Source organism: Rhinoderma darwinii, chromosome 1, assembly GCF_050947455.1.
Source record: "Rhinoderma darwinii isolate aRhiDar2 chromosome 1, aRhiDar2.hap1, whole genome shotgun sequence".
NCBI classification, from domain to species: domain Eukaryota; kingdom Metazoa; phylum Chordata; class Amphibia; order Anura; family Rhinodermatidae; genus Rhinoderma; species Rhinoderma darwinii.
This window is the reverse complement of record NC_134687.1, coordinates 405,290,295-405,314,466: the sequence shown is the minus strand read 5'-3', so window position 1 is coordinate 405,314,466 and position 24,172 is coordinate 405,290,295. Positions and strand designations below refer to the sequence as shown.

Here is a 24,172-nt window from a genome sequence, read left to right as displayed (position 1 = left end):
AACTATACCCCCTAGGAAAATTCCTTGAGTGGTGTAGTTTCCAAAATGGGGTCACTTTTGGGGGTTTCCACTGTTTTGGTACTTCCAGGACGTTGCAAACGCAACATGGCACCGAAAATCATTCCAGCAAAATCTGTGCTCCAAAATCCAAATGGCGCAGTTTCCCTTCTGAGCCCTGCCGTGGGTCCAAACAGCAGTTTATTACCACATATAAGGTATTCCCGTAATCGGGAGAAGTTGCTTTACAAACGTTGGGGTTCTTTTTCTCCTTTATTCCTTGTAAAAATTAAAAAATTCTAAGTTTTTTCAGAAAAAAGGTGGATTTTCAATTTTACAGACTATTTCCAATAAATTTAGCAAAAAACCTGTAGGGTTAAAATGCTAACTATACCCCTCGATAAATTCCCTGAGGGGTGTAGTTTCCAAAATGGGGTCAATTTGGGGGGTTTCCACTGTTTTGGCACCACAAGACCGCTTCAAACCTGACATGGTGCTTAAAATATATTCTAAAAAAAAAAGGAGGCCCCAAAATCCTCTAGGTGCTCCTTTGCTTCTAAGGTCTGTTTTTCAGTCCAAGAAGAAACTAGGGCCACATGTTAGATATTTCTAAAAACTGTAGAATCAGGGTAATAAATACGGAGTTGTAATTCTTGGCTAAAACCTTCCGTGGTACAAAAAAAAAAAAAAGTCTTACAAATGAATTTTGGCAAAAAAAAATGAAATTTGTAAATTTCACATCTATTTTGCTTTAAAGAGGCTCTGTCACCAGATTATAAGTGCCCTGTCTCCTACATAATCTGATCGGCGCTGGAATGTAGATAACAGCAGTGGTTTTTATTTTGAAAAACGTTAATTTTTTAGCAAGTTATGAGCAATTTTAGATTTAGTTTCTTAATGCCCAACTGGGCGTGTTTTTACTTTTGACCAAGTGGGTGTTGTAAAGAAGTGTATGAGGCTGACCAATCAGTGACATACACTTCTCATTGTTCCAGCCCAGCATGATCCACAGCACAGTGAGATTGTGCAGTGAAAGAAGCTGGGCTGGAACAATGAGAAGTGTATGTCACTGATTGGTCACTGATTGGTCAGCCTCATACACTTCTTTACAACACCCACTTGGTCAAAAGTAAAAACACGCCCAGTTGGGCATTAAGAAACTAAATCTAAAATTGCTCATAACTTGCTAAAAAATTAACGTTTTTCAAAATAAAAACCACTGCTGTTATCTACATTCCAGCGCCGATCAGATTATGTAGGAGACAGGGCACTTATAATCTGGTGACAGAGCCTCTTTAATTCCTGTGAAACGCCTAAAGGGTTAAGAAACTTTTTGAATGCAGTTTTGAATATTTTGAGGGGTGCATTTTTTTAAAAAGGGGTGATTTATGGGGGGTTTCTAATATATAAGCCCTTCAAAGCCACTTCAGAACTGAACTGGTCCTTGTAAAAATAGCCTTTTGAAATTTTCTTGAAAATGTGAGAAATTGCTGCTAAAGTTCTAAGCCTTGTAACGTCCTAGAAAAATAAAAGGACGTTCAAAAACGATGCAAACAAAGTAGACATATGGGGGATGTTAACTAGTAACTATTTTGTGTGGCATTACTATCTGTCTTACAAGCATATACATTTAAATTAAGAAAAATGCAAATTTTTACAAATTTCCTCTAAATTTTGGTGTTTTTCACAAATAAATACTGAATTTATCGACCAATTTTTTTCACTAACATCAAGTACAATATGTCACGAGAAAACAATCTTAGAATCGCTTGGCTAGGTGAAAGCATTCCCAAGTTATTACCACATAAATTAACACGTCAGATTTGAAAAAAATCAGCCGTGTCCTGAAGGCCAAAACAGGCTGTGTCCTTAAAGAGGCTCTGTCACCAGATTTTGCAACCCCTATCTCCTATTGCAGCAGATCGGCGCTGCAATGTAGATAAGAGTAACGTTTTGTTTTTTTTTTAAAAACGAGCATTTTTGGCCAAGTTATGACCATTTTTATATTTATGTAAATGAGGCTTTCTAAAGTACAACTGGGCGTGTTTACTTCTTTTACTAGCTGGGCGTTTTGAATAGAAGTATCATCCACTTCTCTTCACAACGCCCTGCTTCTGGCAGTGCACAGACACAGCGTGTTCTCGAGAGATCACGCTGTGACGTCACTCACTTCCTGCCCCAGGTCCTGCATCGTGTCGGACGAGCGAGGACACATCGGCACCAGAGGCTACAGTTGATTCTGCAGCAGCATCAGCGTTTGCAGGTAAGTAGCTACATCGACTTACCTGCAAACGCCGATGCTGCTGCAGAATCAAATGTAGCCTCTGGTGCCGATGTGTCCTCGCTCGTCTGATACGATGCAGGACCTGTGAGTGACGTCACAGCGTGATCTCTCGAGAACACGCTGTGTGTCTGCACTGCCAGAAGCTGGGCGTTGTGAAGAGAAGTGGATGATACTTCTATTCAAAACGCCCAGCTAGTAAAAGAAGTAAAAACGCCCAGATGTACGCACATAATACACGCCCAGTTGTACTTTTACTTTAAACACGCCCAGTTGTACTTTAGAAAGCCTCATTTACATAAATATAAAAATGGTCATAACTTGGCCAAAAATGCTCATTTTTAAAAAAAAACAAAACTTTACTCTTATCTACATTGCAGCGCCGATCTGCTGCAATAGGAGATATGGGTTGCAAAATCTGGTGACAGAGCCTCTTTCAGGGTATGTGCACACGTAGTCAACAAAAACGTCTGAAAATCCAGAGCTGTTTTCAAGGGAAAACAGACCCTGCTTTTCAGACGTTTTTTGACCAACTCGCATTTTTTCGCGGCGTATTCACGCCGTTTTCGCGGCGTTTTTTACGTCCGTTTTTGGAGCTGTTTTCATTGGAGTCTATGAGAAAACAGCTCCAAAAACGTCCAAAGAAGTGTCCTGCACTTCTTTTTACGAGGCGTAATTTTACGCATCGCAATTGCCGTACGACGCGTAAAATTACGCGTCGTGTGGACAATACAGCGTTATACCCATAGAAAGTAATGGGCAGATGTTTGACGACGTATTTGAGACGTATTTCCAGACGTAAAACGAGGCAAAATACGCCTCGTATACGTCTGAAATTTGGCCGTGTGAACATACCCTCAGAGGTTAAACCGTGGCATCATGTGCTGCTTTTTGAGACCTTCTAGCCTACATAACATTGCCAGACAGGTTTTATTTAAGTGATGTTTAGATTCAACAAGTAGGACAATAATCAGGCCTGGTTGTGGCTAGTGAAATTGAACCCATTGTCAATTGAGTTTGGTTAACCGGTCGACTTAGTAGCTAAGGGCCAATTATGTTTTCACATAGGGCGAAGCAGAATATTTCTTTCAATAAATAAAATCATAATTTGAGATCAGCATTTTGTGCTTACTTGGGTTATCTTTGTCTAATTTTAAATGTACTTTGATAATCTAAAATATTAAAGCGTGAAAAACATGCAAATAATAATTTTTGCACAGCACTGTAGCTTAGCCCATGGTATTCTAAAACCAGCAGACATCAGTGTCCATGCCACACGTAGCCATTCTTCTCTGTGTCCAGATCCGCTGATGATGAGGCACCTGGAGTCAAAGAAATTCAGGAAGATAGCAGGCAATGTGCTGGGGGAGAGAATTCTAGCTGGGGTGGCGGAGTATTTAAACTAGGGCTGAGGAGGGAGGTCAATGTAGAAAAAAAAGGGGTAGCCAGGTTAGAGAGGGGTCAGACTATATTGGTGGGGGGAGAAACAGAATGTGGGGAGAGGACTAGACAACAAGATAAGGAGATCCTTTCGTTACAAAACATCAGTGTAAATAAAAAGGACCGATTAATGTCAAATCACATTTCTGATAATAAAAGTGAAAAACTGACAGGCAAGTTAAAGTGTATGTTCACAAATGCCAGAAGTCTAGCAAGCAAAATGGGGGAGCTGGAGGCCTTGATACTGGAAGAAAATATAGATATAGTTGGTGTTGCTGAAACATGGCTGGACTCTTCACATGACTGGGCTGTAAATCTACAGGGTTTTACACTTTTTCGTAAAGACAGGACAAATAGGAAAGGTGGTGGTGTATGTCTGTATGTGAGAAGTGATATGAAGGCGAGTGTGAAAGAGACAATAGTGGGTCAAGACTGTGAGGAGGTTGAAACCTTGTGGGTGGAACTAGAAAGGGAGGTAAACACTGAAAAAATTACTTTTGGTGTAATCTATAGACCCCCCCAATATAACTGAGGAGATGGAAGGTCAGATATATAAACAGATGGAGCGGGCTGCACAGGCGGGTACTGTAGTGATAATGGGAGATTTTAATTTCCGGGATATTAATTGGTGCCATGGTTCGGCTTCAACTGCAAAGGGGAGACATTTCCTCAACCTATTGCAGGAAAATTTTATGGGCCAGTTTGTGGAAGACCCGACTAGAGGTGAAGCTCTGTTGGATCTGGTCATTTCTAATAATGCAGATCTTGTTGGGAATGTCAATGTTCGTGAAAACCTCGGTAACAGTGATCATAATATAGTTACATTTTACCTATACTGTAAAAAACAAACGCAGGCTGGGAGGGCAAAAACATTTAATTTTAAGAAAGTCAATTTCCCCAGGATGAGGGCGGCAATTCAGGATATAGACTGGGAAGAACTAATGTCAAATAATGGAACAAATGATAAATGGGAGATTTTCAAATCTACTTTGAGTTATTATAGTGCAAAATTTATTCCTACAGGTAATAAGTATAAACGACTCAAATTAAACCCCACATGGCTTACACCTTCTGTGAAAGGGGCAATACATGACAAAAAAAGGGCATTTAAAAAATACAAATCTGAGGGTACAGCTGTAGCCTTTGTAAAATATAAAGAGCTTAATAAAATCTGTAAAAATGTAATAAAATTAGCAAAAATACAAAATGAAAGGCAGGTGGCCAAGGATAGTAAAACAAATCCTAAAAAATTCTTCAAGCATATAAATGCAAAAAAGCCAAGGTCTGAACATGTAGGACCCCTAGATAATGGTAATGGGGAGTTGATCACAGGGGATCAAGAGAAGGCAGAGTTACTAAATGGGTTCTTTAGCTCTGTATATACAACAGAAGAAAGAGCAGCTGATGTAGCCGGTGCCAGTTCTGTTAATATATCAGTTGATATACTGAATTGGATGAATGTAGAGATGGTCCAAGCTAAATTAAATAAAATAAATGTGCACAAGGCTCCGGGACCAGATGGGTTACACCCTAGAATTCTTAAAGAGCTTAGTTCAGTTATTTCTGTCCCCCTTTTCATAATATTCAGAGAATCTCTAGTGACTGGTATAGTGCCAAGGGACTGGCGCAGGGCAAATGTGGTGCCTATTTTCAAAAAGGGCTCTAGGTCTTCCCCGGGTAATTATAGACCAGTAAGCTTAACATCCATCGTGGGGAAAATGTTTGAGGGGCTATATACAGGATTATGTGACAATAAATAGCATTATAAGTGACAGCCAGCACGGTTTTACTAAGGACAGAAGTTGCCAAACTAACCTAATCTGTTTTTATGAAGAGGTGAGCAGAAGTCTAGACAGAGGGGCCGCTGTGGATTTAGTGTTTTTGGACTTTGCAAAGGCATTTGACACTGTCCCCCATAGACGCCTAATGGGTAAATTAAGGACTATAGGTTTAGAAAATATAGTTTGTAATTGGATTGAGAATTGGCTCAAGGACCGTATCCAGAGAGTTGTGGTCAATGATTCCTACTCTGAATGGTCACCGGTTATAAGTGGTGTACCCCAGGGTTCAGTGCTGGGACCACTATTATTCAACTTATTTATTAATGATATAGAGGAAGGGATTAATAGCACTATTTCTATTTTTGCAGATGACACCAAGCTATGTAATATAGTTCAGACTATGGAAGATGTTCATGAATTACAGGCAGATTTAAACAAACTAAGTGTTTGGGCGTCCACTTGGCAAATGAAGTTTAATGTAGATAAATGTAAAGTTATGCATCTTGGTACCAACAACCTGCATGCATCATATGTCCTAGGGGGCGCTACACTGGCGGATTCACTTGTTGAGAAGGATCTGGGTGTACTTGTAAATCATAAACTCAATAACAGCATGCAGTGTCAATCAGCTGCTTCAAAGGCCAGCAGGATATTGTCGTGTATTAAAAGAGGCATGGACTCGCGGGACAGGGATGTAATAATGCCACTTTACAAAGCATTAGTGAGGCCTCATCTAGAATATGCAGTTCAGTTCTGGGCACCAGTTCATAGAAAGGATGCCCTGGAGTTGGAAAAAATACAAAGAAGAGCAACGAAGCTAATAAGGGGCATGGAGAATTTAAGTTATGAGGAAAGATTGAAAGAATTAAACCTATTTAGCCTTGAAAAAAGACGACTAAGGGGGGACATGATTAACTTATATAAATATATTAATGGCACATACAAAAAATATGGTGAAATCCTGTTCCTTGTAAAACCCCCTCAAAAAACAAGGGGGCACTCCCTCCGTCTGGAGAAAAAAAGGTTCAAGCTGCAGAGGCGACAAGGCTTCTTTACAGTGAGAACTGTGAATTTATGGAATAGCCTACCGCAGGAGCTGGTCACAGCAGGGACAGTAGATGGCTTTAAAAAGGGTTAGATAATTTCCTAGAACAAAAAAATATTTGCTCCTATGTGTAGAAATTTTTCCGTTCCCTTTTCCCTTCCCTTGGTTGAACTTGATGGACATGTGTCTTTTTTCAGCCGTACTAACTATGTAACTATATGTAACTATGTAACTATGTAATGGAGAAATGGTGGTGAAACATTATTAGAATGATACACTGGAGAGAAATAGGAAGGTATGTATGAAATAGATTAGAAAACAAGAAAGCTGGATTGTTGAAACGAAAAATAGCTATAACAAAGAAGACAGAGACACAAGTAGCTACTGGAAGGCTTACATGAGAGAGCAGTACAAGTCGCACCTGACCATAAGACGTAAATGCGAAAAAAGGCTGCCTGCGACAGCCAAACCCAATTTCCCAGCCACCACTAATATATAAATAATAATTAATATTGTACTTTATTAGCTACGTATAGCTGGACATACCACACTTAGAATTAAAATTGTCACTAGCCGAGATCAATTGCACAGGATATCACCTGATTAACCAGGCATATGTGATATGTTAACATAGGAATAACTCTTCCCTATTCAGTTAAATTGTAAAGCCACTGGTAAGCAACAATTAGTCCGGTCATCGGCAGTGTATTAAAATATTAACAGCCCCCCCGACATGTTTCGCTACTGAGTAGCGTCCTCAGGGGTACACGGGGCTAATGGCGGCGCAAAATAAAATCGATCCTAATATAGACATCCATAATGACGTATCCGGAGGTGTGTCGGGCCAAATGGCCTATGGCAATAGAGGAGACACGAGTGCCTCTCAGCTGTGCTTGGTTGACGAATGAACAACTCGATAAGATAGCTCAATCGAAGACTAGAGACGACGCATGCGCCTGAGGGTAAAACAAGGACTTAGTGCATGCAAACCAAATTAGATTACGGTTCACGGAGTGAGTCAGCGGCGCATGCGCTGATACAAGAAACAGCGACTTAGTGCCGGAGAGGTTCAACATGTCCATCGATAACGCTATGTGCTGCAGTATTTCTAAACAACACACAACTGACATCCATCTGACAGTCAGACGGTGTGAGTGTAACCAACTAAAGAGGAGCACATAGTCCTAATGAAAATCGATTGACTGGACAGCCCAAAGGGTATCTTTACCAATCGGCTGCCACACTATAACCAGGTTGATAGTTCCAAGTTGAAACATCCAAATCATATGCACCAACATAAGTTACATTCAAAGCGTGATATCCCCATGTATTTACACACCCCACAGATAATATAGTAATATCCCAAATAGAAGGAATATATAAAAGAATTGTCATTCACGACCTCAAAAAACTCCAATTGGAGATATGCCATATCTCTGAGGGTCGATACAGGATCGATACTAGTGCACATAATGTCAGTGACAGTGCGCCGTCTCCATCATGTGATCACAGCTATAAAAAACGTAATAAATTAATCCACAAGGTGGATCGAAAATAACATTTTATTAATGAGTTATCTAAGTGATTCAAGAGAAGGTTCTCCACAATAATGTAGAGAAAACACTGGCAGATAAATAGTGTTCAATTAGTAAATAGTTTTAATGTACATATGTGATTCTACAGAGGTCCAATAATATGGACAAAAAACAACGAAGATTATCGATGTTTCACTGCAGAACTAAAGAAACGCGCTGAAGGTAAACCCTTCGTTCAAACCTATGGGAGACATGGTATTAAGTCGGTGGATCCACCTCGCTTCCTCCTGTAGAAGTTTACGGTCCAAATTGCCCGCTCTGGGTCCCATCTTAATTTGGGCTATACCCCAAAATTGCAACAATCTAGGGTTGCCTCCATGATACTTAACAATGTGTCTAGAAAGAGCGGTGTCCTCGCTACATGTCACCGCACTTATATGTCTGGACACACGTCTTCTTAATTCCTGAATGGTTTTACCCACGTACAACTTGGGGCAAGGACACCTAGCAATATATACCACCCCACTGCTCTGGCAATTTAGATATTGTTCGATTCTATACAGCTTACCATCGACGGGATTAGAAAAGTTCTTCACTGTCGGCATTAGGGGGCAGAAAGAACATCTGCCACATGGATGGAAGCCCTTCAGAGGTGATTTAAGCCATGTTGAGGGAGTCTTGGATAGTTTAGAATAATGGCTATGCACCAAGAATTCTCGTAAATCACGCTTTGAATGTAACTTATGTTGGTGCATATGATTTGGATGTTTCAACTTGGAACTATCAACCTGGTTATAGTGTGGCAGCCGATTGGTAAAGATACCCTTTGGGCTGTCCAGTCAATCGATTTTCATTAGGACTATGTGCTCCTCTTTAGTTGGTTACACTCACACCGTCTGACTGTCAGATGGATGTCAGTTGTGTGTTGTTTAGAAATACTGCAGCACATAGCGTTATCGATGGACATGTTGAACCTCTCCGGCACTAAGTCGCTGTTTCTTGTATCAGCGCATGCGCCGCTGACTCACTCCGTGAACCGTAATCTAATTTGGTTTGCATGCACTAAGTCCTTGTTTTACCCTCAGGCGCATGCGTCGTCTCTAGTCTTCGATTGAGCTATCTTATCGAGTTGTTCATTCGTCAACCAAGCACAGCTGAGAGGCACTCGTGTCTCCTCTATTGCCATAGGCCATTTGGCCCGACACACCTCCGGATACGTCATTATGGATGTCTATATTAGGATCGATTTTATTTTGCGCCGCCATTAGCCCCGTGTACCCCTGAGGACGCTACTCAGTAGCGAAACATGTCGGGGGGGCTGTTAATATTTTAATACACTGCCGATGACCGGACTAATTGTTGCTTACCAGTGGCTTTACAATTTAACTGAATAGGGAAGAGTTATTCCTATGTTAACATATCACATATGCCTGGTTAATCAGGTGATATCCTGTGCAATTGATCTCGGCTAGTGACAATTTTAATTCTAAGTGTGGTATGTCCAGCTATACGTAGCTAATAAAGTACAATATTAATTATTATTTATATATTAGTGGTGGCTGGGAAATTGGGTTTGGCTGTCGCAGGCAGCCTTTTTTCGCATTTATGTATATTGTGCCCGCCAGCTACCAAGGGTCATTGTTTTGTTTGTTCTTGTGACCATAAGACGCACCCAAGTTTTAGGCAACAGAAAATAGGGAAAAAATTATTTGTTAAAAAATTATTTATTCTGTTTCACCACATTCTGAGAGCCATAACTTTTATATATTTTTTTCATCGATTGAGCGGTGTGAGGGCTTATTTTTTGCGGGACGAGCTAGTTTTATTGGCATCACTTTTTTTATTAAATTTTTTAAGCGCTAAGGTGACCAAAAAACTATTTTGATGTTTTACATTTTTAAACTCACCGTGCAAGTTAAATAATTGTATATTGTAATAGATCGGACTTTTACGGATGAAGCGATACCAAATTATTAATTTTTTTACATTGTGATTGGAGAAAAATGGGAAAAGATTTTTTGTTTTTTTTAACTTTTAATGTTTTTTTTTTTGTTACACTTCTGAAAATTGATCTAAAGTTTTTTGTTTTTTTTACACATTTTATTAGTTCCCCTAGGGGACTTAAACCAGCGGCCACTTGGTTGAATGTGGAGTTACTGAAACAGCGTAACTCGCTGAGCTACGCGGTTTCCCTAACTCCCATAGCAGTTACGGAAGCAGTGTAGCATGCGAGCTACGCTGTTTCCGTAACTACTATTGAGTTCTATAGGAGTTACGGAAACAGCGTAGATCCGCTTACGCTCTTTCAGTAACTCCACATGAAATCAAGTGGCTGGGAGAGCATAGAAAGCTAGAACGGGGTTTAGGGGGCCCGGTTCTAGAGATAGGTGCGGGTCCCAGAGGTGGGACCTGCATCTATCTGACATTTATGACATATCCTATGGATGTCATAAATGTCCTTCATAGAAAAACCCCTATAAATGCTACGGTCGCTATTGACCGCGGCATTTAACTAGTTAAAGGGGTTTGCCATAAAACACATGTATCCCCTATCCCCAGGGGGTCCGACCGCTGGGATCCCCCAGCGATAAGGAGAACAGGGGACCGAAAGTCACCGAAAGCGCTACATGAGAAGCCTGGACTTCCGGGTTCTGGGTCCGGCTTATTTGTTCCGCAGCTCCATAGAGATCAATGGAGAGCCGCTCGCCCATGCGCAGAAGAATCCCATTCATCTCTATGGAGCTGCCGGACACAGAACACGGAAGTCAAAGCTTCTCATGCAGCGCTCTTGGTGACTTTCGGTACCCGTTCTCCTTATCGCTGGGGGACCGACCCCCAGCGATCACACATGTATCCCCATCCACGGATAGGGTATACATGTGTTTTATGGCACAACACTTTTAAACGGCCAGGAACAGCGAAATTGCTGTTCCTGGCCGTTAGAGCAGCGTGTCCGCTGTAAAACACAGCTGACACCTGCAGTGTATGAAGCGGGTTTAGCGCGTGAGCCCGCTCCATACATCATTTCCCTCCCCCCCCGCTCCACGATGTGCCGGTACGTCATGGGTCGGGAAGGGGTTAAGTAATGAAGCAGACGGGGCCCGTCGGTGCCGGATCCCTTGACTGTGGACTATAAGACGGAGGGACTTTTTAGCAAGATTTAGTCTCGCTAAAACCTGCGTCTTATAGTCCAAAAAATACGGTACTTGTGTCCCAGGAACAATAGACTGGCTTTAGGACAACACATCACCAGGAAGCAGCACTCAAAAAAATAAGTGACTATATTCTACAAAGGGTCACAGCAACGTTTCACCTTCTCAATGAAGGCATTTTGAAACATTGAGAAGGTGAAACGTTGCTGTGAAAACCAAAAAAAAAAAAAGCCATTCAAAGGTTTACATAGTCTTTAAGGGTACTTATGGCACAGTGCCACCTTTTTATGCCACGGTGTCATAAGCCTGGCACTTTTGGTTGGGGGTCCCCAGCAAGTGCCAGTAAACATGAACTAGAAGACTTTTAATATGATGAACTCCATCACTGAGATGCGGCAGGCGCTGGCTGAGCCAGTGCAACGCATTTGTCATGAACTGACGGCAGTGTCACAATTCTAAGCAGCCGTGCAGACAAGTAACTTACCGGAGGAAGAGGATAGATGCGGAGGGTTTGTGGTAGTCACAATAAAACTCCACTACTCCATCTACGTGGGATCTCACCCCAGGCGCTCAGCATGAGGTGCTATGTACAGCCCGGTGACGTATACTAAAAGAGACGGTGTCTGAAAGATGAGAAGGACCAGACCAAACCAAGTCCTGATGACATCAAAGATTAAAGTAAAGACCAAAGACCTGAGTGAATCCGTCAGCAGTATCAAGTGTTTTAATAAGTAAGTGACCAGGAGGGAGTAATAATAAATCCCCCACTGCAAATCACAGTACAGTCTGACTCCACAATTGTGTGGGTTACCCGGAGGGTGACACAGTCAGTGAAGAGCAGAAGACAGAAGAAGAAGATGACGATGATGTACAGGACTTGAAATGAACTGATGGGACCCAAAACCTGAGGGTGATAGAATGAGATTGGTGATCGCATTATATTATTGAGGCCCTATTGTTTATATTGTCTGAGGTTTAAAATTATAATGTGTGTAAATATGCCACGGTACTGCAAATTACAATCTGAGGAGTTTTATGTGGAGGTGTGAGGTAAAGGTCACTTGCTGTTGTCACTCATGTAAGAAGTACATGGCAGCAATGGGAGCCCGTTGGTTATGTTACCTGGGTGTCTTTAGGTTTGGGGAAGATGCTGCCCATGACCTGTTATATCTGCAGGGGTAAAAGTCCCATTAGGACAGTAAGTGACAGTGCGACAATTATGACCAATACAAGTGCCGTGGAGGAGTTTGGATTATTGCCAATATTAGTAGGTTTAACAGTTCGGGTATGTGCACACGATAGCAGGCTTTTACATCTGAAAAGACAGACTGTTTTCAGGAGAAAACAGCTGCCTCGTTTCAGACGTAATTGCTCCTCCTCGCATTTTGCGAGGCTTCTCTGACAGCCGTAAATTTTGAGCTGTGCTTCATTGAGTTCAATGAAGAACGGCTCAAATTACGTCTGAAAGAAGTGTCCTGCATATAATGTATATAAGTGTCCTGCACTTCTTTTGACGAGGCTGTATTTTTACGCGTCGTCGTTTGACAGCTGTCAAACGACGACGCGTAAATGACAGGTTGTCTGCACAGTACGTCAGCAAACCCATTCAAATGAATGGGCAGATGTTTGCCGACGTATTGTAGCCCTATTTTCAGACGTAAATCGAGGCATAATACGCCTCGTTTACGTCTGAAAATAGGTTGTGTGAACCCAGCCTAAAGAATGCGAGGGCCTTAGGAGCCAGATTCGAGGGTCCATACCAGGTCCTCCTGATCTCTCCCACTGCAGTTAAAGAGGCTCTGTCACCAGATTCTCAAAACCCTATCTCCTATTGCATGGGATCGGCGCTGCGATGTAGATAACAGTAAAAAAAAATTTAAAAAAAAACGGTCATTTTTGGCCAAGTTATGAGCTATTTTATATATATATATGCAAATGAGGTTTGAAATGGACAAATGGGCGTTTTTTTTTCGTTATGTCCAACTGGGCGTGTATTGTGTTTTTAACTGGGCGTGTTTACGTGTATGACGCTGACCAATCAGCGTCATACACTCCTTTACATTTATTTACACAGCAGCGATGTGCAGCCACGTACACAGAGATTAACGTTAATCAAGTGTCCTGATAACGAATACACATGACCATCCAGCCTGGACGTCATGTGTATTCACAATCCTGACACTTCTGAATCTTTTCTTTGAGATTTCTAGCAAGGGAAACGAAATCTCGCGAAAATTACAGAGGTAAACGAGATTTCGTTTCACTTGCTGGAAATCTCACAGAAAAGATTCAGAAGTATCCTGATAATGAATACACATGACGTCCAGGCTGGATGATCATGTGTATTCAGAATCCTGACACTTCTGAATCTTTTCTGTGAGATTTCCAGCAAGGGAAACGAAATCTCGTTTACCTCCGTAATCTCGCGAGATTTCGTTTCCCTTGCTAGAAATCTCAAAGAAAAGAGTCAGAAGTGTCAGGATTCTGAATACACATGACGTCCAGGCTGGATGATCATGTGTATTCATTATCAGGACACTTGATTAACGTTAATCTCTGTTTATGTCGCTGCACATCGCTGCTGTGTAAATGAATGGAGAGGAGTGTATGATGCTGACTGGTCACTGATTGGTCAGCGTCATACACGTAAACACGCCCAGTTGAAAACACAATACACGCCCAGTTGGACATAACGAAAAAAAAACGCCCATTTGTCCACTTCAAACCTCATTTGCATATATATAAAATAGCTCATAACGTGGCCAAAAATGAACGTTTTAAAAAAAAAAAAAACTTTACTGTTATCTACATCGCAGCGCCGATCCCATGCAATAGGAGATAGGGTTTTGAGAATCTGGTGACAGAGCCTCTTTAAGCTGGAAGGAAGGCCAACATGGATCCACGCCTCACACTGCAAGAGGGTCTCTTCCTATGACTATCACCATATACATCCTTATCCTTTTTCGGGTTGTTGCACAGAGTGCTGAGGGGGGACATGTAGCAATAGAATGGCTCTTGATATGGTATTGGCTGAAAAAGGTGGGGTATGCCGAATGATAGGGACAACCTGTCTGCTGAATAAAACCTGCATCCAAACCATGGTTATCGCACGTAGCACCCATTTTCCACGAATTTAAAATTCAGTGCCCTGGTTAGCTAAGAGCTCATGCACATGGCGATTCCTGTATGTAGGTGAATGGACTGCACTCCAAACTCATAGTATGCGTATGGAAAAGTCTATAGGCGTCACATTCAGAAAAAGGGCTGTGCATGAGGATTAAGGGCTACCGGTTTCATGCCATACAATCTTTAGGTTGTACAGAGACGTAATGCACCCCCATAAACTACTTATGGGGCCCTACTGTACCACCACTGTAAGATCCTGTAAAAATGCGACAGAAAATAAATTGTTTCATCCAACGCCGAATTACTGAAACATTCTCACCTAAAAGCATTGCTTCCAGCAGCGAACATCTCCGTAATACCGTGCCTTACACAACACCATACGGTATCTATGGCTTCGTAGTACAAAAACGCAGGAACGTCATGTGCACTCTGCCTTCTGCATGAGGCATAATATTCTCCCCTAGAAGCAATGCTTGTAGGTGAAAATACTTTCGTACATAGAGTCAAGGTTTACCAACTCCTCCAAAACATCCGGGAAGCTCCCGGAAAAAGGGGAGACTGCCCAGACAGGTTGGCAATTCTCCCACATCAGTGCCACGCAACTCCATATGTGATAGCCGCATCAGCAGGAGCACTCTCCCTGGTGTGGCAGAACATTAGGGTGAGAAAGGGGCTTGTAAATAGGTGTGACTTGTAAAGCTTATGGGCTGAAATTTTGAGGTAGCTAAAGGGGTTGTCTGGTCGAGGGGCTGTTTTTCATAGGGAAAAATAATCAGTATATGATCTACGGAGGTCCGACCACTGTATAGCGGCCGTACTGCAGCTCTGCTCCCACTCAAGTGAATAGAAGCATAGCTGCAGTACGACCGCTATGCGACCGCTTCTGTTTCTGGAACCAACTACTGTACAACTCCCGATGTCGGATGTAGGCACAACAGCTGCCGATTTATATACTTATGACGTACCCTGTGGATAGGTCATCAGTAGGAAAAATCGCCCCATGACCGGACAACCACTTATAAGGCTGTGTTCACACAGAGTTTTTTGCAGGAGGAAAATTCTGCCTCAAAATTCCGTTTGGCACAGCGTTTGCCGCGATTTTCTCTCGCGCCCATTGAGTGCTACGGGCAAAAAAACGCAGCGAAATACGCTTTCTCTGCCTCCCATTGACGTCAAAGGGAGGTCAGAGGCATAACCGCGTGCAAATAGGGCATGTCCCTTCTTTTGCCCGCGAGGCGGTTACGGGAGAAAACCGCCCCCGCCTCCCATTAAAATCAATGGGAGGCATTTTGGGCCAGTTTTCGACGAGTTTTGCGGAGAGGTTTCCGTGCCAAAAAGCTGTGTGAACAGGGCCTAAAAGAGGCTGTGTCATGACAGACGTTTATGGCATATTCACAGGATATGCCACAAATATCTGATAGATGCAGGTCCCACCACTGGCTCCCACTGCCGCATCAGTGCACAACAAGGCGGGTTTTCAGAAAACACCTGAGCTCGGCGGTTTCCAGAACTCCCACAGAAGTGAACAGCTCCATAACTTGGAAGCCCGATCTGCTGTTCACTGATTCTGCAAGATTTGCCATAAATTTCTGTCATGACACAACCCTTTTAATCTCCTTAAGGAGTTCTAACTCATAAGTTAGAAAGTATGTCGTCTGACAGAAAAAAAACCTCCATACAAACTCTGAGGCATACGAAGGAACAGAAAAGGCCCGAACACTGGTATGGGCGCCATATAAGGGCTCAGTACAACAGCTGTGTGCATGAGTCTGCAGGACAATGTGTTCACTTATGAAAGTAGATGTCAGCCAGAAACATAAAACACACCTATACAGCTACTTCAGTACCGACAGCAGGATGGTGGCGTCACGTTACCGCTAATAATTAGACTTCTAGAAGATACCACGTACTGTACATTCAGCACATAGAACATTGCGCGCCTTTACCCGGGACCGCGTACCCGCCTAGTCACCTGTCTATATTCCCGCCTCTCAGTGCAGAGAGCCTGTCCTCAGTGCTATCCGAGAAGCTGCTGATTGGCTGAAAGAAAGGGCGGAGTTCAGGACTCCGACGCCGAGTGTTGGCCGGTCATGGACAGGTTAGGGGAGATAACCGGGAATGAGAGCTGTGATCACCGAAAGGCGGGACTAGTGGGCTGGGTCAAGCTAAGCAGGAGTAGTAATAGGATTCTGTGTTTGGAATCTGGCCTAACGTTCGGCTTAGTAGTTCATTAACGCCTCGGGGTCGTCATGGGAAAGGTGTATTTTACATAAAGAACGGCCCACGTCCCTATCCATACTGCCACATAACTATAAGTGGATTTACCATACAGTCTAGAAAAAAGTGGTAATATCAAGTATTTCCAGAAATAAATTTAGGTAAGTATATAAATTCAAAAAGAAAAAAAGCTTCTCAAAGACAAATGTACTGTTGTACAGAACTTGCCTGTCTGCTGTCCAGCAATGCTTCACCCAGCCAATCAGATTGCAAATGCTCCATTTTAAAGGTAGATGGTGAACGTGCCAGTATTCTTCGCACTTTACCCGTGTTCCTGATATCCAAATATTGTCTCATTTTTCTTCTCAACTATTGCCCCTCGGTACTCTGAACAATTGCCCCTTGGTACTCTGAACAATTGCCCCTTGGTACTCTGAACAATTGCCCCTTGGTACTCTGATTGCATTCCTGCGTCCCGGTTTGGCTGCATAAGCGGCCCACCGAAGACCCGCCTGATGACCGTATTGGTCGCTACGGGATATCTTTCGCTTTAGTAAGTGACTTTTTGCTATGGTCTGATCCGCCAGTATTATTCTGGGAATAAGCCTACCGAAAAGTTTGTCTGTAGGTCGAAAAAGTGTCGTCCACTGGGCTGTTTCCCATAATATCTGTATGACCAAAGGCGCTCCAGCTGGTAGTTTTTGTTTCAGAAAAGTGGGAAATGTGATTATATGGACTCCTATAGTTCGATCGCTCTTCTAGCGTCAACGTTCTGGAACTAATTTCTACTTTTTTACATTGACTTTAGCAATATGAGGTCTTGTTTCTTGCAGGAGAAGTTGTAGTATGGGGTATGTTTGTATATATTAGAGACTAGTTTTAAAGGACAGGTGTCACGAAAAAATTTTTTATATCAATTTGCTTTTAGTGTTTTATTAAAAAATGTTTTATTTATTTGTGTGTTTGTGTTTTACTTTTTTTTATTTTTTAACTTTTTCTTCTCTATGGGGGCTGCGATTTATTTATTTTTTCCATCTCTGTATGTGTCGATTAACGACACATACAGACATGGAATACGGCACATACAGCCCCATAGTGAATGCGAACGAGACCCGTTCCATCCACTATGCTGTACGCCGTCTGTGTGGGAACGGCGCATGCGCCGCTCCCACACAGTCCAAATTGAAGGTCTTCGGCCGAGTGACGTCCGGCGCCATTTTCTTGTGGACCGGAAGCCGCGGCCGGACAGTAAGATTACTACTTCCGGTCGCGGCTTCCGGACTTGTGATCTGAAGCAAGCACTTGGAGCTGAGGGAGCGGACGGACCGGAGGGAGCGGCGGCGACTGGAGCAGGTAAGTTATTTCTGTGTATGTACGTGTTTTAGTGTGTGATTACTACTCTATGTAAACCTACTACACTGTGTGTTCGCTCAAAAAATGGCGGCACACAGTGTAGGAGGTTTGACCGTTCAATCCCCTCCTTTCTCCTGGCACTAGGCAGGATAAAGGAGGGGGGATTCTGTGAGCTCACTAGAGCGAGTGTGTCTTCTCCAATTTTGCAGCATAAAGCAATGTGATTGCTTTACCACATGCCAATGCTGCAATTTTGGGAATTGCTCCATCTAGTGACCAGCACTGGGAAATGTTATAAATTAGAATCTAATTTATAATATTTCCTGACTCGTGAAAAAAATAAAATTAGAACAATGTTTAATCACCTATACACTAACTATTTAACTAAGAAATGCCTTGAAAAACGCGTGCATTTGTAAAAACGTCTGAAATTCGAGAGCTGTTTTCGCCTGAAAACAGCTCCGTAATTTCAGACGTATTTTGCATTGCCGTGTGAACATAACCTAAAGGTTATCTGTATCAAATCTGCAAGGCGTGATCAAGGTCTAAGGGTATAATTATACATGGTAGATTATGTAGCAGAAATTTCTGTGACTAAGGCCAGATTCACACGAAGGTGGGGAAACTCGGACATAAAAAACGTGACTTTTTCACGTCCGAGGTGCCCCTGTGTGGGTCCCGTCTTTACGAATCACCATAGACTTGAGCCTAAGGAGGGATCCGTGAAAACGGAAGATAATAGGACAGGTTTTATTTTTCAACGGACCCTTCACACGGTGTGAACTTCAATGGGTGCGTGATGCGCGAAATACGCTCAAAGAACGGACATGTCGTGAGTTTTACGCAGCGGACTCACGCTGCATAAAAATCACGCAACTGTCTGCACGGCCCCATAGACTAATATAGGTTCGTGCGAGGCGCGTGAAAATCACGCACGTTGCACGGACGTATATCCCGTTCGTCTGAATAAGCCCTCACATTGGGAAAAACGCAGCAAAATACGCATCATGTTCTGCCGTAAAAACTGCTGTTTTTCAACGGAATTGCTGCAGAAATTTTCTGCAGCAATTCTGATGTGTGTGGACAAGCCCTAATAGTGATGTGTTTTTAGGTGCGGTTTTTACATCTTTTTGGTGCGGAAATAGGTTTGTTTTTTATGCTGCGGCGTTTGGTGTGTTTTTTGTTTGTTTTAAACCTGTCAGATACAATTCTGCAACGTGAAGGTGAGATTACTTACAATCACATTTACATTTATGGTACAGTATTAGGCCAGATTCACACCAATAGTGCATACTGATCTAAAATACTGCCATGTGAAAAAGGCCTCAATTTGAATTTCTATGACTTCCACCTCAGAATCACCCTTCCCCCTCTGTCCTTGTGCTTCATCATGGAACTAGCTGAGTCACCACTTCAGAGGTCGGACTGTCTTTCTTCTGGTTCTCACTTCCCTTTGTCGTCTTGACTACAAGAAAATACAGGAAACCGTTCCATTGGACATCAGCCTTGTAACTACCTGCTAATACATGAAACCTGAACCTTCATACAATTGCTACCACGTAAAAAAAGAAAAACTGTGTCCACCAAATCTGTAAGACTCTGCTTAATTGTAACAGGGTATGTAAATGCTATATCTTAGATAGGACATGATATGGAAGATTGATGGGCAGTAAAAATCTGTTTGCATGCGAATACCGTGATCTTACCCATTGGGGTATGTCCGAACGTGGCACGTTTCTTGCCTAAAGTCCTGGTTCTGCCCCATTAATCTGAATGGGGTTTTCAAAAATCTATGCACATGATGCATAAACAACCCAACTCGGATGTATGCAACAGATTTTAAGTTGCAGAAATTTCTGCAACAAATCTGCCGCTTGTGGATATGACCTTACTCACTCGTGCATTGTACTGTACCACACCCAGTTGGCTGCACATTCCTTCAGCAGCGTAATGCCCCCTGGTTATTTAAACCTGGCCTACAGACATTCAGTGCTCTAACCTTTTACTGCTATACTGGAATTGCTATTGTGATGCCCACTTTAGGTTCCTAGTATTGACTAGTTAAGACACAGTAGAAAGTCCTAGTTCAGGCCTCATGCACATGAACGTATTTTTTTCCTCCCGTAAATACGGGTCCTTGGTCACACGTATTCGACCCGTATTGCACCAGTATTTACGGACCCGTGTCCGTAAATACGGGTCCGGTGTCACCAGTATTCCACCCGTATTTACGGGCACGTTTTCGCTGCAAAATTGCACTGCACTAATCAGCAGCCCCTTCTCTCTATCAGTGCAGGATAGAGAGAAGGGACATCCCTTTCCGTAATAAAAGTAAAAGAAATTCATACTTACCCGGCCGTAGTCTTGGTGACGCGTCCCTCTTTCGACATCCAGCCCAACATCCCTGGATGACGCGTCAGTCCATGTGACCGCTGCAGCCTGTGATTGGCTGCAGCGGTCACATGGGCTGAAACGTCATCCCGGGAGGCCGGACTTGAGGAAGAAGCAGGGAGTTCTGGGTAAGTATGAACTTCTATTTTTTTTACAGGTTGATCTATATTGTGATCGGAAGTCACTGTCCAGGGTGCTGAAACAGTTACTGCCGATCGTTTAACTCTTTCAGCACCCTGGACAGGGACTATACACTGACGTCGCCTAGCAACGCTTCCATAATTACGGGTGCACACTCGTAGTCACCCGTAATTACGGGAGCCCCATAGACTTCTATGGGCCTGCCCGTGCCGTAATTACGGCCTAAAATAGGACATGTTCTATATTTTTTAACAGCACGGGCACCTTCCCGTACGCATACGGAGAGGTACCCGTGGCCAATAGAAGTCTATGGGCCCGTGATTACGGGCGTTTTTACGTTCGTGTGCATGGGGCCTAATGCTGGGTTCACACGAGCATGTTACGTCCGTAATGGACTGAACGTATTTCGGCCGCAAGTCCCGGACCGAACACACTGCAGGGAGCCGGGCTCCTAGCATCATAGTTATGTACGACGCTAGGAGTCCCTGCCTCTCCGTGGAACTACTGTCCCGTACTGAAAACATGTTAAATAATGTAATAGCTATATATTCTGGGTCGTTACGGATGTGGTGATACCAAATATGTGTAACTTTTTTGCTTTATTTTGTTTTTTTAATAGTACAGTAGTTTGTAAGGGGAAAAAGTGGGTTTTTCATCATTTTTTTTTCACTTTTTTTCTTTTATTAAACTTTTTTTTACTTTTATACTAGTCCCAATAGGGGACTTTAATATGCAATCCTCCGATCGCTATTATAATACACTGCAATACTTTTGTATTGCAGTGTATTACTGCCTGTCCGTTTAAAACGCCTAGCAGGCATTCACTACAAGCAGACCTGGGGGCAATAGAAAAAAGGGAGGGATCCTCCAGCTCACCTGAGTAGAGACGTCACACTGTCTGTAGCGCCCGGGTCCTCGTGTCGGCACACGTAATGGATAAGGCAATAAGAAATAGAAAAGGATCCAGCGCTGAGACCAGGAATATCTGTTAAAATTGGAAACTTCTTCCAAGTTTTATTTAGCGACAAGGGGTGTTAAAAATAGACAATCTGTGTTTGTTCAGAGTCAATATGGCTAGTTGAAGGGGATAGGCGGGTGCCTTTATTAGGCCCCCAGCTGCCATCGGAGACACAGACACTCGGCGATCTTATCGCTGGGAGTCAGTGGGATGAGAGGGAGGTCCCTCCCTCTCTCCAAAACAACTCAGATGCGGCGCTCACTATTGAGCGCCGCATCTGAGGGGTTAAATGAGTGAGATCGATACTTACATCGATCTCACCTGTTCGAGCAGGGATGCCCCCAGCCCTCATCTACATCTGGTAGCTGAGAGCAGGGAGATTTAACGGCTCCCTGCTCGGTTTACTTATTCTGATGCAGCGCCTTAAAAAGGCTTATGCGTCAGAATAAAGCCCATTAGTGGCCGCCGTGAAAAGGCGTATTGGCGGTCACTAACTGGTTAAGGACACGTAAGGATTTTTTATTTTTTCGAATTGAATCTATTTTTTTTTTATTAAGAAGTCTTATTTAGGGAAACCTGAAAGAAATACTTTCTCATTATTTTCATATTCTGTACTAAGGTTGTTAGTAAAATCAATATTATTTACTCCAAAAATGTATACTATAATAAGGCCACACGGAGAAGCACTGACCTGACAGCCGCGTCAACACCATATTCGGCACGGCTGTCCAATTGCCTGTTAATGGTGCACATTTGCATAGACTTTATAGACTGTGGTTTGACCAGCTGCTACTCCGCTACGGCGGTGCGGCTTAGTGGGTCAACGTACCCACAGATCGTGAAAGTTTGTACTTAACTGCCCATGTTTAGCCTGCTGAGTCATTATAAGAGGCAAAGATTTATTGTATGACTGCTATTTTAAAGTGCTAACTTGAATGCAGAGCTATTGAGAAATAGACATGTGATACAATAGCGGAAGGGATAGGGGATAGCTGCTCTTTCTGTGGTTATTCTTGTTCTTAAATAACCCCTTGTCTGTAACTTTAATATAATGTAAGATATAATAAAGAGGTTTAAAGAGGCTCTGTCATCACATTATAAGTGCCCTAGCTCCTACATAAGGAGATGGGCGCTATAATGTAGGTGACAGTAGTGCTTTTTATTTTAAAAAAAACGATCTATTTTTACCACTTTATTAGCGATTAGATTTGTGCTAATGTGTCTTAATGCCCAAGTGGGCGTGTTTTTACTTTAGACCAAGTGGGCGTTGTACAGAGGAGTGTATGACTGACCAATCAGCGTCATGCACTCCTCTCCATTCATTTAGGCAGCGAATAGGGATCCTTTTAGATCACTATGTTCTGTCTTATACTAACACATTAACGATACTGAAGTGTTTAGACAGTGAATAGACATTCCACGGGATGTCTATTCACAATCTCTGCACTTCGTTAATGTGTCTGTGGTAGTTACAGCAGAGCGAGCACAGCGTAATCTCGTTGTAACCTGTCATCTTCAGGGTAATCTCGCGAGATTACGCTGTGCTCTGCGGTAACTACCACAGACACATTAACGAAGTGCAGAGATTGTGAATAGACATCCCGTGGAATGTCTATTCACTGTCTAAATATTTCAGTATCGTTAATGTGTTAGTATAAGACAGCACATAGCGATCTAAAAGGATCCCTATGCGCTGCCTAAATGAATGGAGAGGAGTGCATGACGCTGATTGGTCAGAGTCATACACTCCTCTGTACAACGCCCACTTGGTCTAATGTAAAAACATTAAGACATTCATTAGCATAAATCTAAAATCGCTAATAAAGTGGTGAAAATAGATAGTTTTTCTAAATAAAAAGCACTGCTGTCACCTACATTATAGCGCCCATCTCCTTATATAGGAGATAGGGCACTTATAATGTGGTGACAGAGCCTCTTTTATTTTTTATTTTTTTTAATTAAACAAGTTTTTATTGAGTAAACATCATACATTATACATCTTATGCAAACCAGAGAAGAATACATTTTCATTTTTGTTACAGAGCATCCATTACATTTAAAGTGAACCCCTGTCCCTTCCCCTCCAGCTTAACTCTTTCCCCCCCGCAGTACATCCTACTTTCCCTGGCTCTTCCAACCAGTCTACTCAGTGCATCATGCTGGCAGAGCAAAAAGACACCAAAAAACAGAGGAAATAGAGAAAATCCCCTGGCCAAATCGCCTTAAGAAGTCCCCTACTGCCCTGCCGCTCCATAACTGTGTACCCATATACCCCATTGTTTATCGTATTTGTGCATTGCCCCACGTTTCAAATACATCCGATGTACCAACGATACCGTGTGGTTAACATATCCTACCAGTTCAGACACCTCCGGGGGATCCGCTTGCAGCCAATATTTTGCTATCATTTTTCTTGCATGGTACAAAACCTTTTTAATAGACAGTAATTCAGCCCCATCTCCTCCTTCCTCCCCCATACAGCCCAAGAGAAAGATCTTAGGGTCCAACGGAAAATCCCTCCCATATACCCTCGTTACCATGCCTCTAACCTCCCTCCAATATTCATTTAGCATCGGACAGCTCCAGAACATATGCTTTAAGTCTGCCCCATCAAACGAACATCTGGGACACTCCTTCGTTGGTCTGAGCCGCATTTGCCATAACACCTTAGGCGTCCTATACACCCTATGTAGGAGAAAAAGTTGCGACCTCCTGTGTGTCACACTAATGGAGAGTACTTTGGACGATTCAAGTA

At 42.7% G+C, this 24,172-nt stretch overlaps 1 protein-coding gene across 10 annotated transcripts in view; it reads right to left on the bottom strand.

Annotated features, from left to right (window-relative positions):
• RNF212B (ring finger protein 212B) overlaps positions 1–16,474 on the bottom strand; it is a 416,496-nt gene extending 400,022 nt beyond the window's left edge. For 8 of the 10 annotated variants that reach the window (XM_075828895.1, XM_075828891.1, XM_075828899.1 and 5 more), the window contains exon 1: positions 16,268–16,342. In XM_075828895.1, the coding sequence (XP_075685010.1) occupies positions 16,268–16,274 (7 nt within the window). In that variant the 5' untranslated portion in view covers positions 16,275–16,342. Of the gene's footprint in view, positions 1–16,184 lie in introns of all 10 variants that reach the window. The other 2 variants (XM_075828893.1, XM_075828892.1) reach the window with 2 other exon arrangements.
• Between the last annotated feature and the right edge of the window lie 7,698 nt (positions 16,475–24,172).